The sequence below is a fragment of the Miscanthus floridulus genome, chromosome 1 (assembly GCF_019320115.1).
Source record: "Miscanthus floridulus cultivar M001 chromosome 1, ASM1932011v1, whole genome shotgun sequence".
NCBI classification, from domain to species: Eukaryota; Viridiplantae; Streptophyta; class Magnoliopsida; order Poales; family Poaceae; genus Miscanthus; species Miscanthus floridulus.
In genome coordinates, this window is record NC_089580.1 from 20,453,773 (window position 1) to 20,470,536 (window position 16,764).

The following is a 16,764-nucleotide window of genomic DNA, read 5'->3' on the forward strand; positions in this document are numbered from 1 at the left end:
ATGGTATAAACATAATAAAAAAAAAGAAAAAAAAACGCCTGATGAGTCAGGACAAATAGCCTCAGGCATATGCGCTTCATGCATGAAGCGACATGTTTATCTCAAGGTCAAGGGACATCCAAGGGAAAGGGTCCTGTGCAGTCGCTTCGTTTTTTCATTCAGATGGTTAGGATGGGTTAACAAATGACTTCACATAAGCAGCCAACCGGAAAGGCTATCAAACAATTACAAGGAAATAAGATGGTTAATACACTAGCGCCCTGTTCGCTTGGCTTATAAGCCGTATTTTTTCAACTAACGAATAGTATTTTTCTCTCACAACAAATCAGCCAACAGTACTTTAGTGATTGCAAAGTTGTTAAACTTGATGTTGCGACATTCCAGAAAACAGTGCATTCTAAAAGTTAATACATGGTAAATTAAGGTCCCTTCAGCTGAGAAGCACGAACAGCAACACCAAAGCCATAGCTTAGTCAGACGACAGCATCATTTGAACGGTCTGCGCTCCTGAACTACAAGAAAAGCATACAAGCAGTGTGGCCTAAGAATCTTTTTTAACGAGAGATGACAATATAAGCGCATATACACGTACAAAAAAAACTTCAGCAAACATCATCGATGTTACTTAAATTCAGCCACAACCAACTAAGTTTCCTAATTATTGTCATTAAGGGTCCGAAACACTTGCTACAAATATCATGCGACCACCAAGTCAGAAAAATTACCTAATATTCTGACCAGTACAGCATTAGAGTAGGAAGCTAAAAGGACGTGCAGTGTAGGTCAGTAGGTGTGCGAGGATGAGAGCATCTTCAGGTGCTCCAAAGCACCTAGAGTGCTCCGGTGCTCCCGACCACAAGATACACCATCAAATATATACGAAAAATTCCAATAAAAATACGAATGAATAGATCACACAATCATCTATGTATATATGAAATTTGAGTTTGAACAAAATCTATGTAAGGAGAAAAAAAAAAGAAAAATCAGGATATGAATAGTTGCGTCCTAATTTCTCTTTTTTTGTTTCTCCTTACACATGATTTTGTTCAAGCTCAAATTTCATATATACATAGATTGTGTGATCTATTTATTCATATTTTGGTTAGAATTTTTCGTACATATTTGATGGTGTATCTTGTGGTCGGGAACACCGCCACACCGGAGCACTCTAGGTGCTAGGAGCACCTGAGATGCTCTCGTGCGAGGATGCATTAGAAATAACCTCCATACGAAACTCTGGAGCTCCACCCGATTTATGCATAGCTCTACATAATTTCCACGTGCACAGTCCAAAGAATGAACACATAAAACAGTATCCAAGACTTACGTCACCAAAATTCCTGGTTGTTCGAGGCCTCTTTGAATCATTCCCTGCATGAGCAGCACATCGGTGAGACTCCTGAGACCTCCAGCGCATCATGGCTGCTAAAAACAAAACAAAAAAAATCTTAGGCCAAAATAACTTGACGGCATCATTTGTAGTAGCCTGCCAGAGTTAGTAACACATTTAAACAATAACAATTTCAGGGGGGCAAAGGAACAAGCAAGGTCTTCCCCCTAACCAATGGAATTAATCAGAACTGCAATGATGCGGCTAAATTTGGACCGTATAAAACAGTGTAAATTACCTTGCTTGGTTGCATATTCAAGTTGATGTCCTTGTTTGCTGAAGGGGTCTGGTTTGGCTTTAACAGTCAGTGACGGCATCATGGCTGCTAAAAACAAAACTATCAGCTATCAGAAACTGCAGCTTGTTTTCACCTACAGAAATCATAATATTTTACCTTCTTTGGACACCATTTGCCTACCAGCTTGCAAAGCTTTATCTGAAAATCATGTAAGTTTTCCGGTCATCATGCAAATACAAAACAATACAAATTTCATGTGGGTTTACGTACTAATGGAACTCCGCAACACATTTGGGGGCGTTCTAGTTATGCTAGCTTGCAATCATGGAAGATCCAATCTAACTAGCATGGGTGTCTCCAACTTCACACTGAATAGCATGCAAGTTTTCCAGTAATCACACAAACATGAATTCCAAGAGATTCTGCCAAGCAATGGAACAGTGTAACAGATTTTGCACTGTTCTATCTATGCAAGCTTGCACGCATGGAAGAACCAAAGAAATTATTACACACATGGGCGTTTTATGCTACCAAATCATAATATCGATTAGCGCAATAAATGTACAGACACAGGTGCAACAAAACAAGATAGAAAAGAGCATTACTCCTCAAAACAGGACATGGGGAAATATACACTAAGACACCATGGACATGTCAAAGAACACAAATTAAAAGCACGAACAACTGGCAAAGTAGCTTCACATACCAAGTAGTGAAATCAGAATCTCCCCATCACCCCTTTTTGATCCTGCTGTTGAAAAGCTCATTCATTAATCAGCGTGTCTGTATGTTATGAATCAAGGGCTAGACATGGTCTTAAGATCATGTGTATTGTGCTAAAAAGGATGGGACTATCTAGAGATATCCAGTAACATTGCAATTTGCAATACCTGAATCAGCATGAGTTTCTGGCTGACTTGAAGAAGGCAGCCTGCACAAACAAACATGTGTGAGTGTAAAATAAGCAGAAAAAAACAGCAAGAGTTTCAATTAATATGCATGTTGTACCTCTTCTTCAGCTGAAGATAGAACTGGGCAAGTTCTGTTGATTGTTTCTGGCCTAAGTTCTTCACTTGACGCCTTTGACGAAAGCTAGCAAGATTAGATCACATAGCCCGCAAGTCAGACGGTTAATACTGGAAAGTGCAAGTGACACCAGGCTGGAAGAAGCTTGCGACCGTGTGATGTGCATATATATGTGTGTACCTGGACCTAACGGGCATTACGTCGTACAGGTCGTTCTGGCCACGCGGGTAACGCATCCTGTCCTTGAGCTCGGGTGTCTTGTTGGCCATCTCCTCGACCATCTCTGCTGCCTTGTTCCTGACCAGTTGCCAATCCAGGGAGTTCCTGCAGCTGGAGTAACACCAGGAAGTAAGCATGCGCCACATCGATGCACTGATCAGTCGAACAAATGTGTAGGTACCTGAGGCCTCGAACAAATGTGTAGGTACCTGAGGTGCTGTGCGCGCAGGAAGAGGACATCAACGATGGTGGCGAAGAAGGGGTACTTGTCGAGCACAGGATGCCTGTAGATCCTTCTGAACCAGTCGCAGACGATGCCTGCCACCATGGTGTTGCCGTCCGCGAAGCCACTGATGGCCATGAGGTGTTCGAGGAAGAGGGAAAGAAAGTCGGCCTCCTTGCTCGATTGCGTGATGGGAGCGAAGTTGCGGACGTAGTGGAACGCCTCCCGCCACTGTCCTGCCTTGACCTTCTCCACCAAATCCTCCGTGTGGAAGATCACAAGCATCTTCTCTTTCGCCCTGCGATGTTAATCGACAAGAGGAACAATCAATCACACGAACGACGGCATGGACGAGGGGTCGGGCGAACAAAAGAGGGTTTTCACGGGACATACACATCGTAGGTCTGATCGCACCAGTACTCCCGGAGGTAGGCGAGAAGGCGGCGGAGACGGAGGCGCTCCGTGCAAGGATAATCCAGGGAGAACAGCAGGTCGCGCTTGCGCTTGCCCTTGCCCTTGCCGGAGACCGCCACCGCACCGCCGCCCTCGCCGGAGAGCGCCTCCGCCGCACGGCCGCCCTCGCCGGAGACAGCCTCCCCCGCAAGGACGCCCTCGCCGGAGACAGACTCCCCCGCAAGGCCGCTCTCGCCGGAGGCGGCCACCGCCGCTCGCTCACCCTCACCTGAGACGGCCACCTCCGCTCGCTCGCCTTCGCAGGAGACCTCCACCGCAGGACAGCCCTCGCCGGAGCTCGTCATCGCTCTCAGGAAGATGTTGATTCCCGCAACTCAAATCAGGCCCCGGCGCAATCTGCGTTTCGTGCGCGCCGGAGAGGTGGCCGGGCGAGGAGGGACGGGATCAGCATATATGGGAGGAGGAATCAGGGCGAGGGCGAGGGCCAATGCGAGGGCGGGAAGAAAATTCTGTCTGTGGACGATGGGTCGTCCAAAGCCCCGTACGTGCGCTCCTATCATGGATGGCTGCCGTGTGGCGCCTCAAAAAATCAGACGGGACAGGAGGTGCCGAACTGGGAGAAGAAGACTGGAGAGTGAAAGGCCATCACCCATCAGAGGCAACTCAGGCAAGTATAGTGCAAGGCCATCAGATGTGAAGACAGTGCAAGGTCACGGCGCGAGAAACGATCACGACACTGACTTTGCTTGTAATTGTAGCAGGTCCAGGTGCATAGGATATTTTAGAATGCACTTCTCCTTTAGAATGAGGGCATATTTTGGTGGGCACAGCAAAAAAAATCAACAGTACAATATATAGGAGTATACAGAACTATAGATACAATGAGAATGCAGGATTTGCTGTTACTCAACAGTTACAAAGCTTATATTAAACTCACTGCTGCCAGGGTAAACTAACTCGCTATGGTCTGAACCTACCAACTAGAATACTCAGAAGCCAGTAAATATTAACAGAAGATAAGATCATATATGTGGAACATCTCAGCTACAGACACCGTAGGAAACAATAGAACCACGAATGCGTAGCTGGTAAAAGTGTGAAACAGTTGTAGCCTACTTTCAGCTTGAGATGCTCTCATGCTACATCATCAACGGGAAATTTTTCGCCTTTTGTTGAGACTTGCTAGCATGTGAGAGTAAGACTGCAGGTTCACATCAGCATCTTCATCGTACTCGAGACCAAGTTCTTCCTGCAGTACATATTGTTTATTGTTCATCAGCATCATGGATGTGCTAAATGCTCGATCAAAGGATATACTAGGTATTAAGAGCAGTCTTTTTTTTGTGTGTGGGGGGGGGGGGGGGGGGGGGGGGGGGGGGGCGGGGGGGGGGGGGGCAAGAACCTTGAATTCCTTCTGATCTTTTGGACTATTCTCAGTAATATTATCCCAAAGCTCCTTGAACATACTCTTCCGCTTTTTCCATTGGTTAACTTTCTCAGCAAAGGAATTCTCAATGATCTTCTTGTCCTCAGGTTTCACCAAGGTAACACCACTACGCAATTTAGTTAGTTTCTCTTCCATTTCCTGGACCTGAACAAATATGTGTCCTGCAATTAAAACTGGTGCAAAGGAACACAGACAGATAATAATGTGCAGAAGGGAACATTTTCTTTTAACGAGATGACTGCTTATATTGACAGCAAATAAGCTTCATAGAAGAGAACATTTGCACCTACTTCGCTTTGTAATTTAGTCTGCTTTGATGTAATCTCTGCCAACGTCAAGTTTGACTGCAGACCTCGTACCTCTGTAGAAGATTTATATTTAGATCTTTTTCAAATATGATCTTGTTTACTGCATTTGGTAGACCACTAGCAAGACCATGGTACCAGTTTGAAGTTTGGAACTCACCAGATTCAACCTCACTAATTGCTTTCTTTTGATCCGCGAGTTCTTCCTGTAACTTGGCATTTGTTTTCTTCATCTCCTCAAGTTCTTCGCTATTTGGAATTTCAAATTGATCTTGCCGAGCAATGTAAATTTTCTGCTTGCCATACTCCTTGAAGGAAATCTGTCCACTGTCAGCCAATGCATCCAGTGCCTTTTGTACTGCAGTCTTCTTAAGATTAAACTTCTGTAGTGCATCAGCTGCATTCTGTGAATTCAATGGCCTGTTTTGCTGCAGAGTCATGGTAAAGTCAACTATATGGTGCTCAGAGCTAAGAAGAACAAAATACTCGAAGCTGAGCAAGTCAAACTTCATTCCAAAATGTAATATATTAGTTTTGCACAAGTCAAACTTCTCCAGCTTTGACCTGATTTATTGAAACCGTATTAACCTCTACAGAACCAAACAACTGCAATATCAAGTATTTCTTGGTGGATTTAATGAAGCTAATTTGATGCTGTAGATATTGGTGCATTTTTCTATAAACTTGGTCAAAGTTTGATAAGTTTGACATAGGATAAAATTAAAACATTTCATATATTTGGAATAGCGGGAGTAATTATTTTTTTATCCAGCATAATATTGAAGAACTGTGTACAAAACCCTTTCTGAATAACCTCATTTTATAGCGACAGTCACATACACTATTTAGGTACATCAGTATACTGAGTTAATTTCACCTAAATTAGGCAAGAGCAGTATCTGAAGGAAAAAGGCAGTATACTTCCTCCCCATCTTATTGGAATTCAGAAGGAGACTGCACTTAGTTAACTGGGAAATTCATGTCCTAGAAACATAAATAAAACTCTTAAAGGGGAAAAAAACAACCTGCAGTAATATCTCTGGCATGGAAGCAAAAACAACCTACACTGAACAGCAAAAGCCAAAACTGATCTGCAAAAGCATTGTACTTTTTGCATTTGTAAGCTCTTGTGCATCATAAACTCTAAGCTCAGAGAGTACAGTTGAAATAGAGCCTGATTAATTATCACCGTAGTTAAAGTAGCACCAAGAGGAGTCAACATTCAACTGAAATTAATCTAAACTTTTGTTCTATTCAAGGGATTAGCTTAAAATTCATATTCTGGCCACAGAATGGATTACACACTACCAAGTTATCTAGCTGCATTCAGCAGGTGATTGCATGTAGCTGCTAAAATGGAGGACGACTGCAATTACGATCATTCAGAATAATGATCAGCGACAAGGTGATGCCAGTTGCAACTAACATACACCGATTAATCAGAATGGTGACCAGGGTTTTCATATGATACTAACTAACTTCACCTGAACCTACAGAAAGACAACATGGACAACGACCAGTATTCATCAAACAGCATGATGCCATCAAGCGCAATCAATACACCTTGCCATATTAATCCAGTCAATTTTTTCGCATCCATAAAATCCTAACGATTTCTGAATAATTCTATACAGCTCAAGACTCCATAAGTACCACACGGAGGGAGAATCAAATCCTAATTGCGCGAGCAGAAGCAGGGGTTTAGGGTTTAGGGTAGGGTTTAGGGGAGAGAGACACCGCACCTCATTGACGAAACCCAGGACGATTCCTGCAAAAACGAAAGAAGAAGAAACGGCACCGTAAAATCATCAGAAAACCTGATCAGGCCGAGCTAAGGATTGAATCGGTAAGTTTTTCAGCAAAAAAGAAAAAAAAGAAAAGAAGAAGAAAAAAAAGGGGGCCATAATACCATTTCGGTTGGGAGGGGTAGGAGTGAATACCTTCAACGCTATCGGATTTAGGCGGCATGACTCCTCAACCGCCCGCCACGCCGGCGCTGCTTTGCTTGCTGCTGCTCGGCCTCGGCGATTTGAACGAGACGAAGGGGAAAAGTGGGGGCGAAGGCGAGCGCCGGCGGGTAGATGGATTGTTCGGGAAGCGAAACGGGGCAGCTGTCTTGGCCCGTGGGCTTGGCGTGGCCTCTCTCTGTGCGAGTCACTGTCTCACTGACAACACGGGACCGCCTTGGTTGGTGACGCGGGAGATTTCCCGCCCAAAACACTACACCCGAAAACGCGTGGCGTAGGTGCACACGACCCTCCTGTGCAAGGCTGCTAGCTGATGAGTGATGAAGCCCATGGAAGCCCATCGATGCTGAGAATTTGAACCCAGGGAGAGCCCCGGCCCCCGTTCCTTGACCATTTGACGTTAGTATGTACGGGGTCTGTCATGCGTGGCCGTGTTTGCTACGAGCCAAACGAAAAGTATAATCCCATCATTTTATGTAGCACTGAACTCAAACTCTTTTTTAATTATACAAGTACAGACGCAGACGTTCAACACACACGTCCAATCACTCCTACGAACACACGTATGCAAAACCTATCCGGCTACCCCTATGAGCACCTCAGAAAAATTTATGCCGACACATCTTGAGATTGACGAAGTCACCACAAGCGCCTCTAATGCGGAAGCGGAACAATAATGCAATGGTAATGCTCTGAACCGGGCGTCCGTCTGCCCGGACGCTCCGTTGCTAGGCCACGACGCCAGCCCAACAACCCACGCTCCTTCGTTTCTAAAAAAACTACTTATCCACTTATTCCTATCCACGCGTTCCTCTTCCTATCGCTCTTATCCACTCGCCTGTCGCCTTCAAGCGCACGACCGCTAACCCTCCGAGGTGCACCACTCGGTCGCTGGCCGCACGGTGTGCGACCGCCTCCCGAGCCGCGGCGCTCGGCTAGCGGCCCTGCCACGCGTGGTACACTGCTGCCCTCTCCAAGTCACGCGGCTGCGACCTCCCCGTTGCTTGTGCGGCCGATGCCTCCCTTCCGCGACGTGCAGCCATTGCCGCCAGGCCACTGCCTCCGGTGAACCAGACGGTGCGTGTAATCATAAACCAGATGGTTACAGAGGCACAAGACACAAGATTTATACAGGTTCGGCCGCCGTGTTGGCGTAATACCTACGTCCTGTGTCTCATTATTCTGTATTGATTGAGGTGATCTCTGAGGGGGACCCCTGCCTCTCCTTGTATACTCTGGAGGAGGAGGGTTACAAGTAAAGTATCATATTTGGTACTATTACAATATCTAGTACAACTTGTAATCTTGCCGTGCACGCCTCGATCTTACGGGCCGGGCCACCTCGAATGGTGCGGCCCATGTACCATCTTGTGGTACCCGGGGGTATATCCCCCACAACCACACACCGACGAGCCTTCATTCTGTCGAGCGGCAAGGAAATGTTGCGTTGAAAGCATATGTAGCAATAGTATGTTCCAATTGTTCCAGATGTATGTTGCAAGTGTTTTATATGGATGTTGCAAAAATAGATCGTGATGTTGCATTGCAATGGCTATACACGTATGTTGCAAGCGCCCGTTCCAAATGTTTCATCTGTCTTTTCAGACGTATGTTGCAAGCGTGCTTATTTGGATGTTGCATATGTTTCACACACATATTGCAAGTGTATGTTCCAAATATTTCATCTGCTTTAGACTTATGTTGCATTCAAGTGTTTTTTCATGTTGCAAGTGTTTCATGTTTTAGAGGTATGTTTATAGAGTCATGGGGGCACGACCCGGAGGCCGGGGAAGGGGCGCGCAACGCGCCTAGGGTCATACAGACGGGGCGTGCTCGTCCTCATCCCAACTCCCGGGTCCCGCCTGCACGGAGAGGGAGGACGGGGTCAGGCCCGCGTGGAGAGAAAAAAGGGGTCAGAGGGAAGAAGCGGCGGGGGCAAGACGAACAGGGGTGGGGTACGCGTGTGTGGTGGAATGAGGCAGACGGGGAAGGACCACAACGATACGGTGAGAGTGCGGCACATTTCTGCTGGGCCGTTCAGTACCGTCCGATGGAATCATATCCATTGGACATCCGCGCATCAGCAATTCCCATAATGCTACGCTCAACTAAACTGTATATATGAACACTTTACGCTTGAACTCGAACTCTAGTGCAGGACATGCTCATACTGGCAACTGCGATCAACTATAACGTACTAGACCTTTCGAAAAAAATATAACATATTAGAAGTAAGCAGAGCGCCAGCCACCACAGCTCACCACACTTCGTCACAAATAGCTCAAAATGCTAGGTAAATATTTTTACAAGCAGGCAAACCGAGGAGATTCAAATTTTGTGTAAACAAATCATAAATATGATTAGTTTTTTTCTCGAATTCGAATTCAGATACAAACATCATAGGTATCTACTTTGAGTATCCAGATACAATTCGGGTATTGAACGGTCAAATTCGGATACGGATTATCAATTTACTACATGTATCTCTTCAGTCAGATAGTCGGTCAAAAGTTATCCGTACCATTTAAACAACTTTATCCGTTAAATTAAAATCTTTGGGACAAAAAGATCCAATGGTAGATGTAGAGCTCAGAGCTCACAACAATACTCTCATGCTCTCATCCATAACAAACACTAGTGCAACTTTATTCATGACCATACTTCATTATTGTTGACAATTATTCATGGTCAAATATGTTTCGTGGGCTTTTCAAATCAAATCTCATAGAAAGAAAACAACCAATCAGCACCGGACCAACAGAATTGGAAATAGGTACTCCATCCGTTCCAAATTATAAGTCGCTTTGACTTTTTTAATTCATCCATTTACCTATGTATCTAGACATACTATGTATCTAAATACGTAGCAAAATGAATATACTAAAAAAGTTAAAGCGACTTATAATTTATAACGGAGGAAGTATATATTAATTATTATACTAGCCCGCGGGCCACGGCGGAAAAGCTCTACAAGCCAAAACTCTGATAGGAAGAAATGCTATCGCCTCGTGTATAGATATCAGAGTACACAAAAGTGTCAGCCTAAGTGATGCCGGAACAGAGAGGCCATCTCAATCTGCAGGGAACTTGAGCTTGTCACATGATAATAAATCTATGTTTATTTGAAATTAAGATTGCCGACGGAAGGTTTACTTACGGCAGTAAGAGCAGCTTCAGCACCCTTGTTACCAGCCTTGCCACCAGCATGGTTTAGCGCCTGCAGTATTCGATTTAGCATTCTCAGCAAGGGTTCGATAAGAAGCAAAACAGTGCACATGTTTTGAAAAGTAGTCAGATAATCAACAAAAAAGGGTCACACTATTGACATGAAACTTTTTCATCACAAGGGAATACTTGAGTGAAACCTCTCCTTTGCTAATGTGACCAATCTGGATTAAAGATGTCACTACTTTACAGGTCATGGAAATGTAATGATAGCGCCTGTAGCATGCACAAATAGTGGGCACTCAAAATAAAGTTAGCATATGGCTTGGGAACTTGAACAAAAGCATTTTGGCCAGCAACAAAAATGACTCTTGGCCAGTTTACAGGTTTCTACTGGTCAGAATCTTTCAAAGTAGAAAATATTAAAAAAGGCATCAAATGAACATAACAGAGCTCAAACAGCAATTATTTTTTCAAAATACAACTTAGAACTACCCCCAGAAACTGATTGGTTTCTACACATATGGGATGTGGGCCAGAAATCCAGTAACAATAGAGAACTACCACCTGCTTTGGATTCCAAACATGATCTGGTGGCATGTAAAAACTGATAAGATGTATACATGTAGTCATGTACATAATCAAATCATGAAGTACCTGATCCATGTCTTCACACGTTAGAACACCAAATACACAAGGAACACCTGCATCACCATTAAAAGCCAAAATAACCTGAATGTCTGATTATTAACTGAATTAACCACCATAAAGAAAAAACAAGCCGGGCACACTGCACAGTTTCACTTAATGTTGCGAATTACTTTTATAGCACCAGCTATACAGCTATGAGCTATCTCATATAATCATATAACCAAAACCATCCAGTCCCACACTAGTTGCTCACATTATTAACTATTGTAGATATCTGTAAGCTGTACCTGCCTCGAGTCACTTGACATGCAAAATTTTAGTCTACCCCAACTTGCTTTGCTTGGGACTTTTTTTGTACTTATATATGCATATTCGCCGAGAAACAATTAAACATATAAAAAAGTCTCAATACCTGCAGGAACATGTTTAAGAGCACAATATTTCAACTTGCTAGCTAGACAACCTTTTTAACACCAAAAAGCTAGAAGAAAAATATACTTAGAATTACCCCAGATGAGACAGGAAGCTCTCTACTGCATGACACATGAGGGGGAGAACTGAAGATAACATACCAGCAGATAATCCAGCATTGAGTACACCTGATGCAGCTGAGTTTGCAACAGCATCATAGTGGGTTGTGTCACCTCTAATATGCAAACCAATTTTTAGGAACACTTCCAAAATTAAAAAGAACCAGCTACTGCTAAATGCTATCGATGAGCTTCCAAAATATAGGTTAAATTTGATAGCACCACACGAGCATCATGATGAGCTTGCAAAATATAGGTTCAATTTGTTATTGTTACCTAGACCTATGCTATTTGATACAACCATTAACAGATGTTATAAACTTCATATGGATAAGACATGTTAAGAACGAGATATCCCCAGAAGCCATGTACTATCAAATGGTTTCACAAGTAAAAAACAGATTGAAACATTAAATGGCTTCTACAGTTCCTTGTTTTTTTCTCAGTTCTAATTGACAGGTGGATGTAACATTTCGTAGCTCAATGTAAAATTAAAGAAGGATCAGTTCCAAAAAGATGTTCAGAGGGTAGTTTACAAAAGCACAGGTCTATTAATCTTCTTTGTAATTCCTCATGTGCACAATTCATGGGGACGCATAATGTAAAATGTGAGAGGATATATCTAAATTGTTATAGTATTAGGAAAATAACCCTTAAAGGGACAATACTCAGTGCTACTTACTCAACATGCTAAATCAACATCAAATGAGAAGTAGAAAGCGATAAAAATTCAAATGTGTAATGTGGAAATGACATGAAACTAATCAAGCAATCAACTCACCACAGCTCCAATGCACAGAATCACATCAAATTTTCCAGATTTCCCAAGCTTTTGTGCTGTTATAGGAACTTCAAAGCTTCCAGGAACACTAACAACCTAAAGAAGAATTTGAATCTGAGTAAAATTGCGTTTTCTAGAAGTTTCTGAAACATTTTAGAAGTGTATAGAACTGTGTAGCTCGTCACTGACGTTATTTGAAGTCAATGTCTGAAGAAGATGAAGAGTAAAATTCTACATGGTGCATTTTTCTGTATGCTTTTTGTAACAAAGATTTTATATGGTAGCAGCTTTCCTATTCAAGTGCATATTATGCTACAGATTTTAAGACATTTTTTTAATAATTCAAGGTATTTAATACTACTAGTGATTACCTAACATTAAATATACAATGCTACATGGCATTCATCAAATGTAAAAGGGCGTACCCGGTGCAGAGAGCTCCCGCTCTGTGCGGGGTCTGGGGAAGGGTGTTAGTGGCAAGCCTTACCCTCGCCTATGCAATGCGAGGAGACCGCGACTCGAACCCGGGACCTTCCGGTCACAGGCGGTAAGACTCTACCGCTTGCACCAGGCCCGCCCTTCATGGCATTCATCAAATGTACATAAGAATAATTCAGAGACAAAATCATGAAATGAACTAGCTATCTATCACTCATTATCATAGCGGCAATAAGCATTGAGGATGGTAGTAAGGAAATAACTAAAGATATTTATTGTCCCTGACAAACTACATTTCCTACTATTCCAGAATATTTAGTATGCACAATTAAATAAACAAAGGACAAGGCTTTAGAAGTTAAATAGTCAACCCTATTAAGTACATTAACCATTCAAAGATAGTTCTTTGTATGGCTCGTGGGTCCTTAATGAAAAAAACCATCAGGATGGAGCGTAAGTATACAAGTATACTCAATAGGCCTACTAGTTTTCACAGTTGTGATAAAGCAATAAGGATCAACATTACTTGCAAGAAATTCCTTAACATCAGAATGACACTGGACAACTTCAACCAACCAGAAGAGAGAAGCTACATACTGTTATATTTTCTGCTTTAACAAAGTATCGCTCGAAAGTTTCAAGAGCACCCTGCAGTAACAAGTTTGTCACAACCTCATTGAACCGTGCCACAACCTACAATTAAATAAGGAACCAAACAGTCATTGGATTGTGCATTCAAAGGTAAAAGGTGTGAAAGTGCAGGAAAGCACTGTTTTTTCAAAGAAAAGCATATTAGTAAGTTATGGCTTTTGTTCACTAAGGTCCATCGACGTTCCATCATTCTATATCAAAGGAATATGTGCTTCTCGATTAAGTAGTGCTCAACTAACCACCCCAAACCTGAGCCCCTCGTTGCTGGTCAAAGATCCCATCAACTTCTGGTGCCCCGCGGCGGCAACCACGTCAGAGCGCCGCGGCAATCCAGTGCATGAGGTTAGTGCGGCTGACCATGCTGCACGAAGCAAAAACAAGAGGAATAAATCAAGACAAGTAGAGCAGTGATGGTTAAGGAATTGAGGCAAGAATGGACGCGTACGACGAGAGGGGAAGGAGATGGTGGCAGGTGCAAGCCAGGCAACCGCATGCAAGCGGAGTTCGCGGCCACAGAGGATGTCACGAGAGCAGTTGCCATCACCGGCGTGTGGGTTCCGACGGCTGCTCTACTGAACTACTGTGGTGCAGGTGGATATGTCAGCGATGTTTCCCAGCCTGAGAAAAACAAGATAGCCAGCAAGAGTCAGATCTCACGGTTCGTTCCAGCTTTTCAGGTTGCACACGAGGTACCAATTGACCAAAATATGGGTAAAAAACAAAAAAACTTCAAAACTTAAGAATTCATTTAGAACACAGGAATTTTGTTTTAGAAATATTGTATCCAACTATTCCTGTAAATGTCCGCATTCCTAATAGGAATTTAATTTTTGGTCTGAGAGTTTCAGAAACATTGTGCATTCAGTGTTGTTTTCGGATTCATGACGGTGAAGCTTTAAACCCATATTCTTGGACAATTTTATCTTTTGCGATTTAATTGCTCTAATGATCGATGAAAGGTGTATTCTGAAGCAGGGGCGGATCCAGTAAAGGGTCACATGTACACCCAATAATTTTTGCAAAAACATCGAAGTTAGGAGGCTCGTCAATCAAATAGCTAAATAGCTTTAGGTTAGCGTTTCGGTGCTCAGCTTCGCACAGCATGAAGGGAAGAGAAGGGGTGGGACTGTGGGAGTACCTGGTGGGTGCTCGTCGACGGCGAAGAGACCAACGAAAGCCTCAGCACCTGGCTTAGGGCGGCGGCGGCAGCGGCCAACCAGTCGTCGGAGAGCGAGAGAGAGACAGAACGCACGGGATGCAGCGGAGGGGGTGTTGGACGGCGGAACGGGATGCAGCGACGGCCGGCCCAGTCGGGGTTGTTGGGCAGCGACAGCGCATCCGCACGGGCCTTCTTCTGGGCCGTTTTTTTTCCCACACATTTCTTTAGAAATTTCTTTATTCTTGATTCTCAAAAAAAGAAAATTCTTGATTCTTGATTCTAAAAAAAAAGAAATTTCTTTATTCTTAATTATTTTCTTCCTCTGCCTTTTTATATTTATTCTTCTTAATTTCATATATATCCTCTTCATGGGACACTTTCACAATTCACAAACCAAAAACATTTTTTGTGTAAATCTATAACGAAATTTTTCTAAAATAGGAACAATTTTCTCTTTGTGACAATTTCTCAAGTGAACATAAAAATTTGTACTACATGCCAGACGATTTAGAAGTTACAGGCCATTCTGAAACGGTAGTTGGGTGAGCAAATGCAGTTATAAGATCATCCAAACTTAGGTCTCTGCAACTGAACCGAGGGCTCACTAGGCAGCAAAATGATTTGGAGCTCCGGCCACCCGACCGGCTCTAGCTCTTCCATGCACAGTAGAGCCGGAACTGGACAAAGCTGTGCTAACGTACCATGCTCTTAACAGTTGGTCTTGAATGCATTCTGAATTTCTGACGCACCAGGGATGCTCTTAGAACTATTCATAATGCCACATGTTCCTTTGAATTATGGATTGTGCCAATACAGAATGTAATTTGTGCAAAGTATTTGAATTATACATTTCCCTTGCACTATGTGCCAGAAAAACCATCATAGGGGCAGGATGGATGCAAAATACATGAAAGACAGCAATGCTTGCTCTCTTTCCCCCCCCCCCCCCCCCCCCCCCCCCCCCCCCCCCCACCCCCCCCCCCCACCCCTACTTTTGAGGTATAAAATACAGTTGAATCCCATGACCACTAACCATCTATATTTGATTCTAAGGGAAAATTCAGTACACAATAGTTACTTACCAGCCAATTTTCCTTAGCATCACAATGTCAACCAAACGTTTTACATGTCTTACTGCCTAGTGCAAACGCAAAGCCCTATATAGGCTATAGCTTGAATAGAGACAAGTCTTCTCCCTCGTGCCTCCTTGATTGTCACATTGCCTTCATTCACATCAGCGATTCTGACTCCTCAGACTATCTCCAACAATAACACCCAAAATACAAGACCTATTCAACGTTTGGGTAGCGCTACAGTCAAATGGTTCAATACACATTCGATATCCTCTCCAACAACAGGACAAAAAAGAGAATCCTTTCTGCAAATGGGTTTCCAGAAGAGAGAATACTCATATTTGGGTTGTGCCTCTCAGACAACCTAAAATGGGTCTCCCGTATAGGTACTCTGTTGGAGGCTGATTTTAGGTTTCCTGCTATCCATTTTAGGTTTAGATGCCCGTATGGGTCACCTATTGGAGACAGTCTCAGGGAACTCCTGTGATTGGGATTCCTTTTAGGCCTAATTTGAAGACTCCAATCTCTCAGGGATCCTGGACTTTTCCCTATGTGGGTAATTCATGGGGATATCATTTTAATTATCATCTTAGTTCTTAGTGAGGGGTTGAAAGATCTAGGCCCTTGTTTGGATTTTGGTAATTAATGACAACACTTGTGGACTAACTTCTCTATTTGAGTGTGTGAAGGAAAAATGGTTTAGTTCACAAAAAAGTTGGATATTGGAACTGATTGCTAGCATGTTGGAGTGCTCAAATCAAACATAGCAAGCAAGTGAAGACCGAAGCAAGACTTGGTTGCGATAGACCGTGTGCAATGCGATGGTGAAGGGCAAGCTAGTGGGCTTGGTGTAACATCCCAGATGTTAAAAAGCAGTTAAAATTTGATCATGAGCATCATAAAGCATAACTATCAAGTAATGTTTCATTAATACATTTTATGTTTCAATAAGAGCATGTCCATGTTGCACATTTGATGTTTCATGTGTTGCTTTGTAATGTTTCATATGTTGCCTAAGTGATGTTTCATTTATAGCTTTGTTATGTTGCATATATAGAGTTTCATATGTTGTTTCATATGTTGC

The 16,764-nt window shown here is 43.1% G+C and overlaps 2 protein-coding genes and 1 pseudogene across 5 annotated transcripts; all 3 read right to left on the minus strand.

Moving 5' to 3' along the window:
• Positions 1 to 248: 248 nt before the first annotated feature.
• LOC136475232 (uncharacterized) lies at positions 249 to 3,957 on the minus strand. 4 transcript variants are annotated; one of them, XM_066472805.1, is made up of 10 exons: positions 3,493 to 3,957; positions 3,086 to 3,397; positions 2,838 to 2,981; positions 2,640 to 2,723; positions 2,522 to 2,562; positions 2,338 to 2,382; positions 1,788 to 1,829; positions 1,632 to 1,715; positions 1,331 to 1,428; positions 249 to 507 (listed from the first exon to the last, which is right to left on the minus strand). In XM_066472805.1, the coding sequence occupies exons 1-10, from the start codon at positions 3,855 to 3,857 to the stop codon at positions 487 to 489; spliced, it is 1,236 nt and encodes a 411-aa protein (XP_066328902.1). In that variant the 5' UTR covers positions 3,858 to 3,957; the 3' UTR covers positions 249 to 486. The 4 variants fall into 4 exon arrangements, with proteins under 4 accessions (XP_066328902.1, XP_066328900.1, XP_066328895.1 ...); XM_066472803.1 differs by having other exon boundaries at positions 2,338 to 2,379; positions 2,838 to 2,987; XM_066472798.1 differs by having other exon boundaries at positions 1,331 to 1,425; positions 2,838 to 2,987.
• A 413-nt stretch (positions 3,958 to 4,370) lies between these two features.
• On the minus strand, positions 4,371 to 7,364 carry LOC136475261 (homologous-pairing protein 2 homolog). The gene is made up of 6 exons (XM_066472817.1): positions 7,206 to 7,364; positions 7,008 to 7,033; positions 5,426 to 5,693; positions 5,251 to 5,321; positions 4,916 to 5,104; positions 4,371 to 4,762 (listed from the first exon to the last, which is right to left on the minus strand). Exons 1-6 carry the CDS (start codon positions 7,231 to 7,233, stop codon positions 4,661 to 4,663), a joined length of 684 nt encoding a protein of 227 aa, XP_066328914.1. The 5' UTR covers positions 7,234 to 7,364; the 3' UTR covers positions 4,371 to 4,660.
• A 2,517-nt stretch (positions 7,365 to 9,881) lies between these two features.
• On the minus strand, positions 9,882 to 14,724 carry LOC136475268 (6,7-dimethyl-8-ribityllumazine synthase, chloroplastic-like; annotated as a pseudogene).
• Positions 14,725 to 16,764: the final 2,040 nt, after the last annotated feature.

What these genes read in the sequence shown, in the direction of transcription:
- LOC136475232 (XM_066472790.1), bottom strand. Translation starts at nt 3,857, where the DNA reads ATGACGAGCTCCGGCGAGGGCTGTCCTGCGGTGGAGGTCTCCTGCGAA. An exon ending in GTAATGCCCGTTAGGTCCAG is followed by an intron (nt 2,724 to 2,837) that starts GTACACACATAT and finishes TAATCTTGCTAG; the next exon opens with CTTTCGTCAAAGGCGTCAAG. An exon ending in GCAAATGGTGTCCAAAGAAG is followed by an intron (nt 1,716 to 1,787) that starts GTAAAATATTAT and finishes TGTTTTTAGCAG; the next exon opens with CCATGATGCCGTCACTGACT.
- LOC136475261 (XM_066472817.1), bottom strand. Translation starts at nt 7,233, where the DNA reads ATGCCGCCTAAATCCGATAGCGTTGAAG. An exon ending in AATTAGTGAGGTTGAATCTG is followed by an intron (nt 5,322 to 5,425) that starts GTGAGTTCCAAA and finishes AATCTTCTACAG; the next exon opens with AGGTACGAGGTCTGCAGTCA. An exon ending in AGACTAAATTACAAAGCGAA is followed by an intron (nt 5,105 to 5,250) that starts GTAGGTGCAAAT and finishes ATATTTGTTCAG; the next exon opens with GTCCAGGAAATGGAAGAGAA.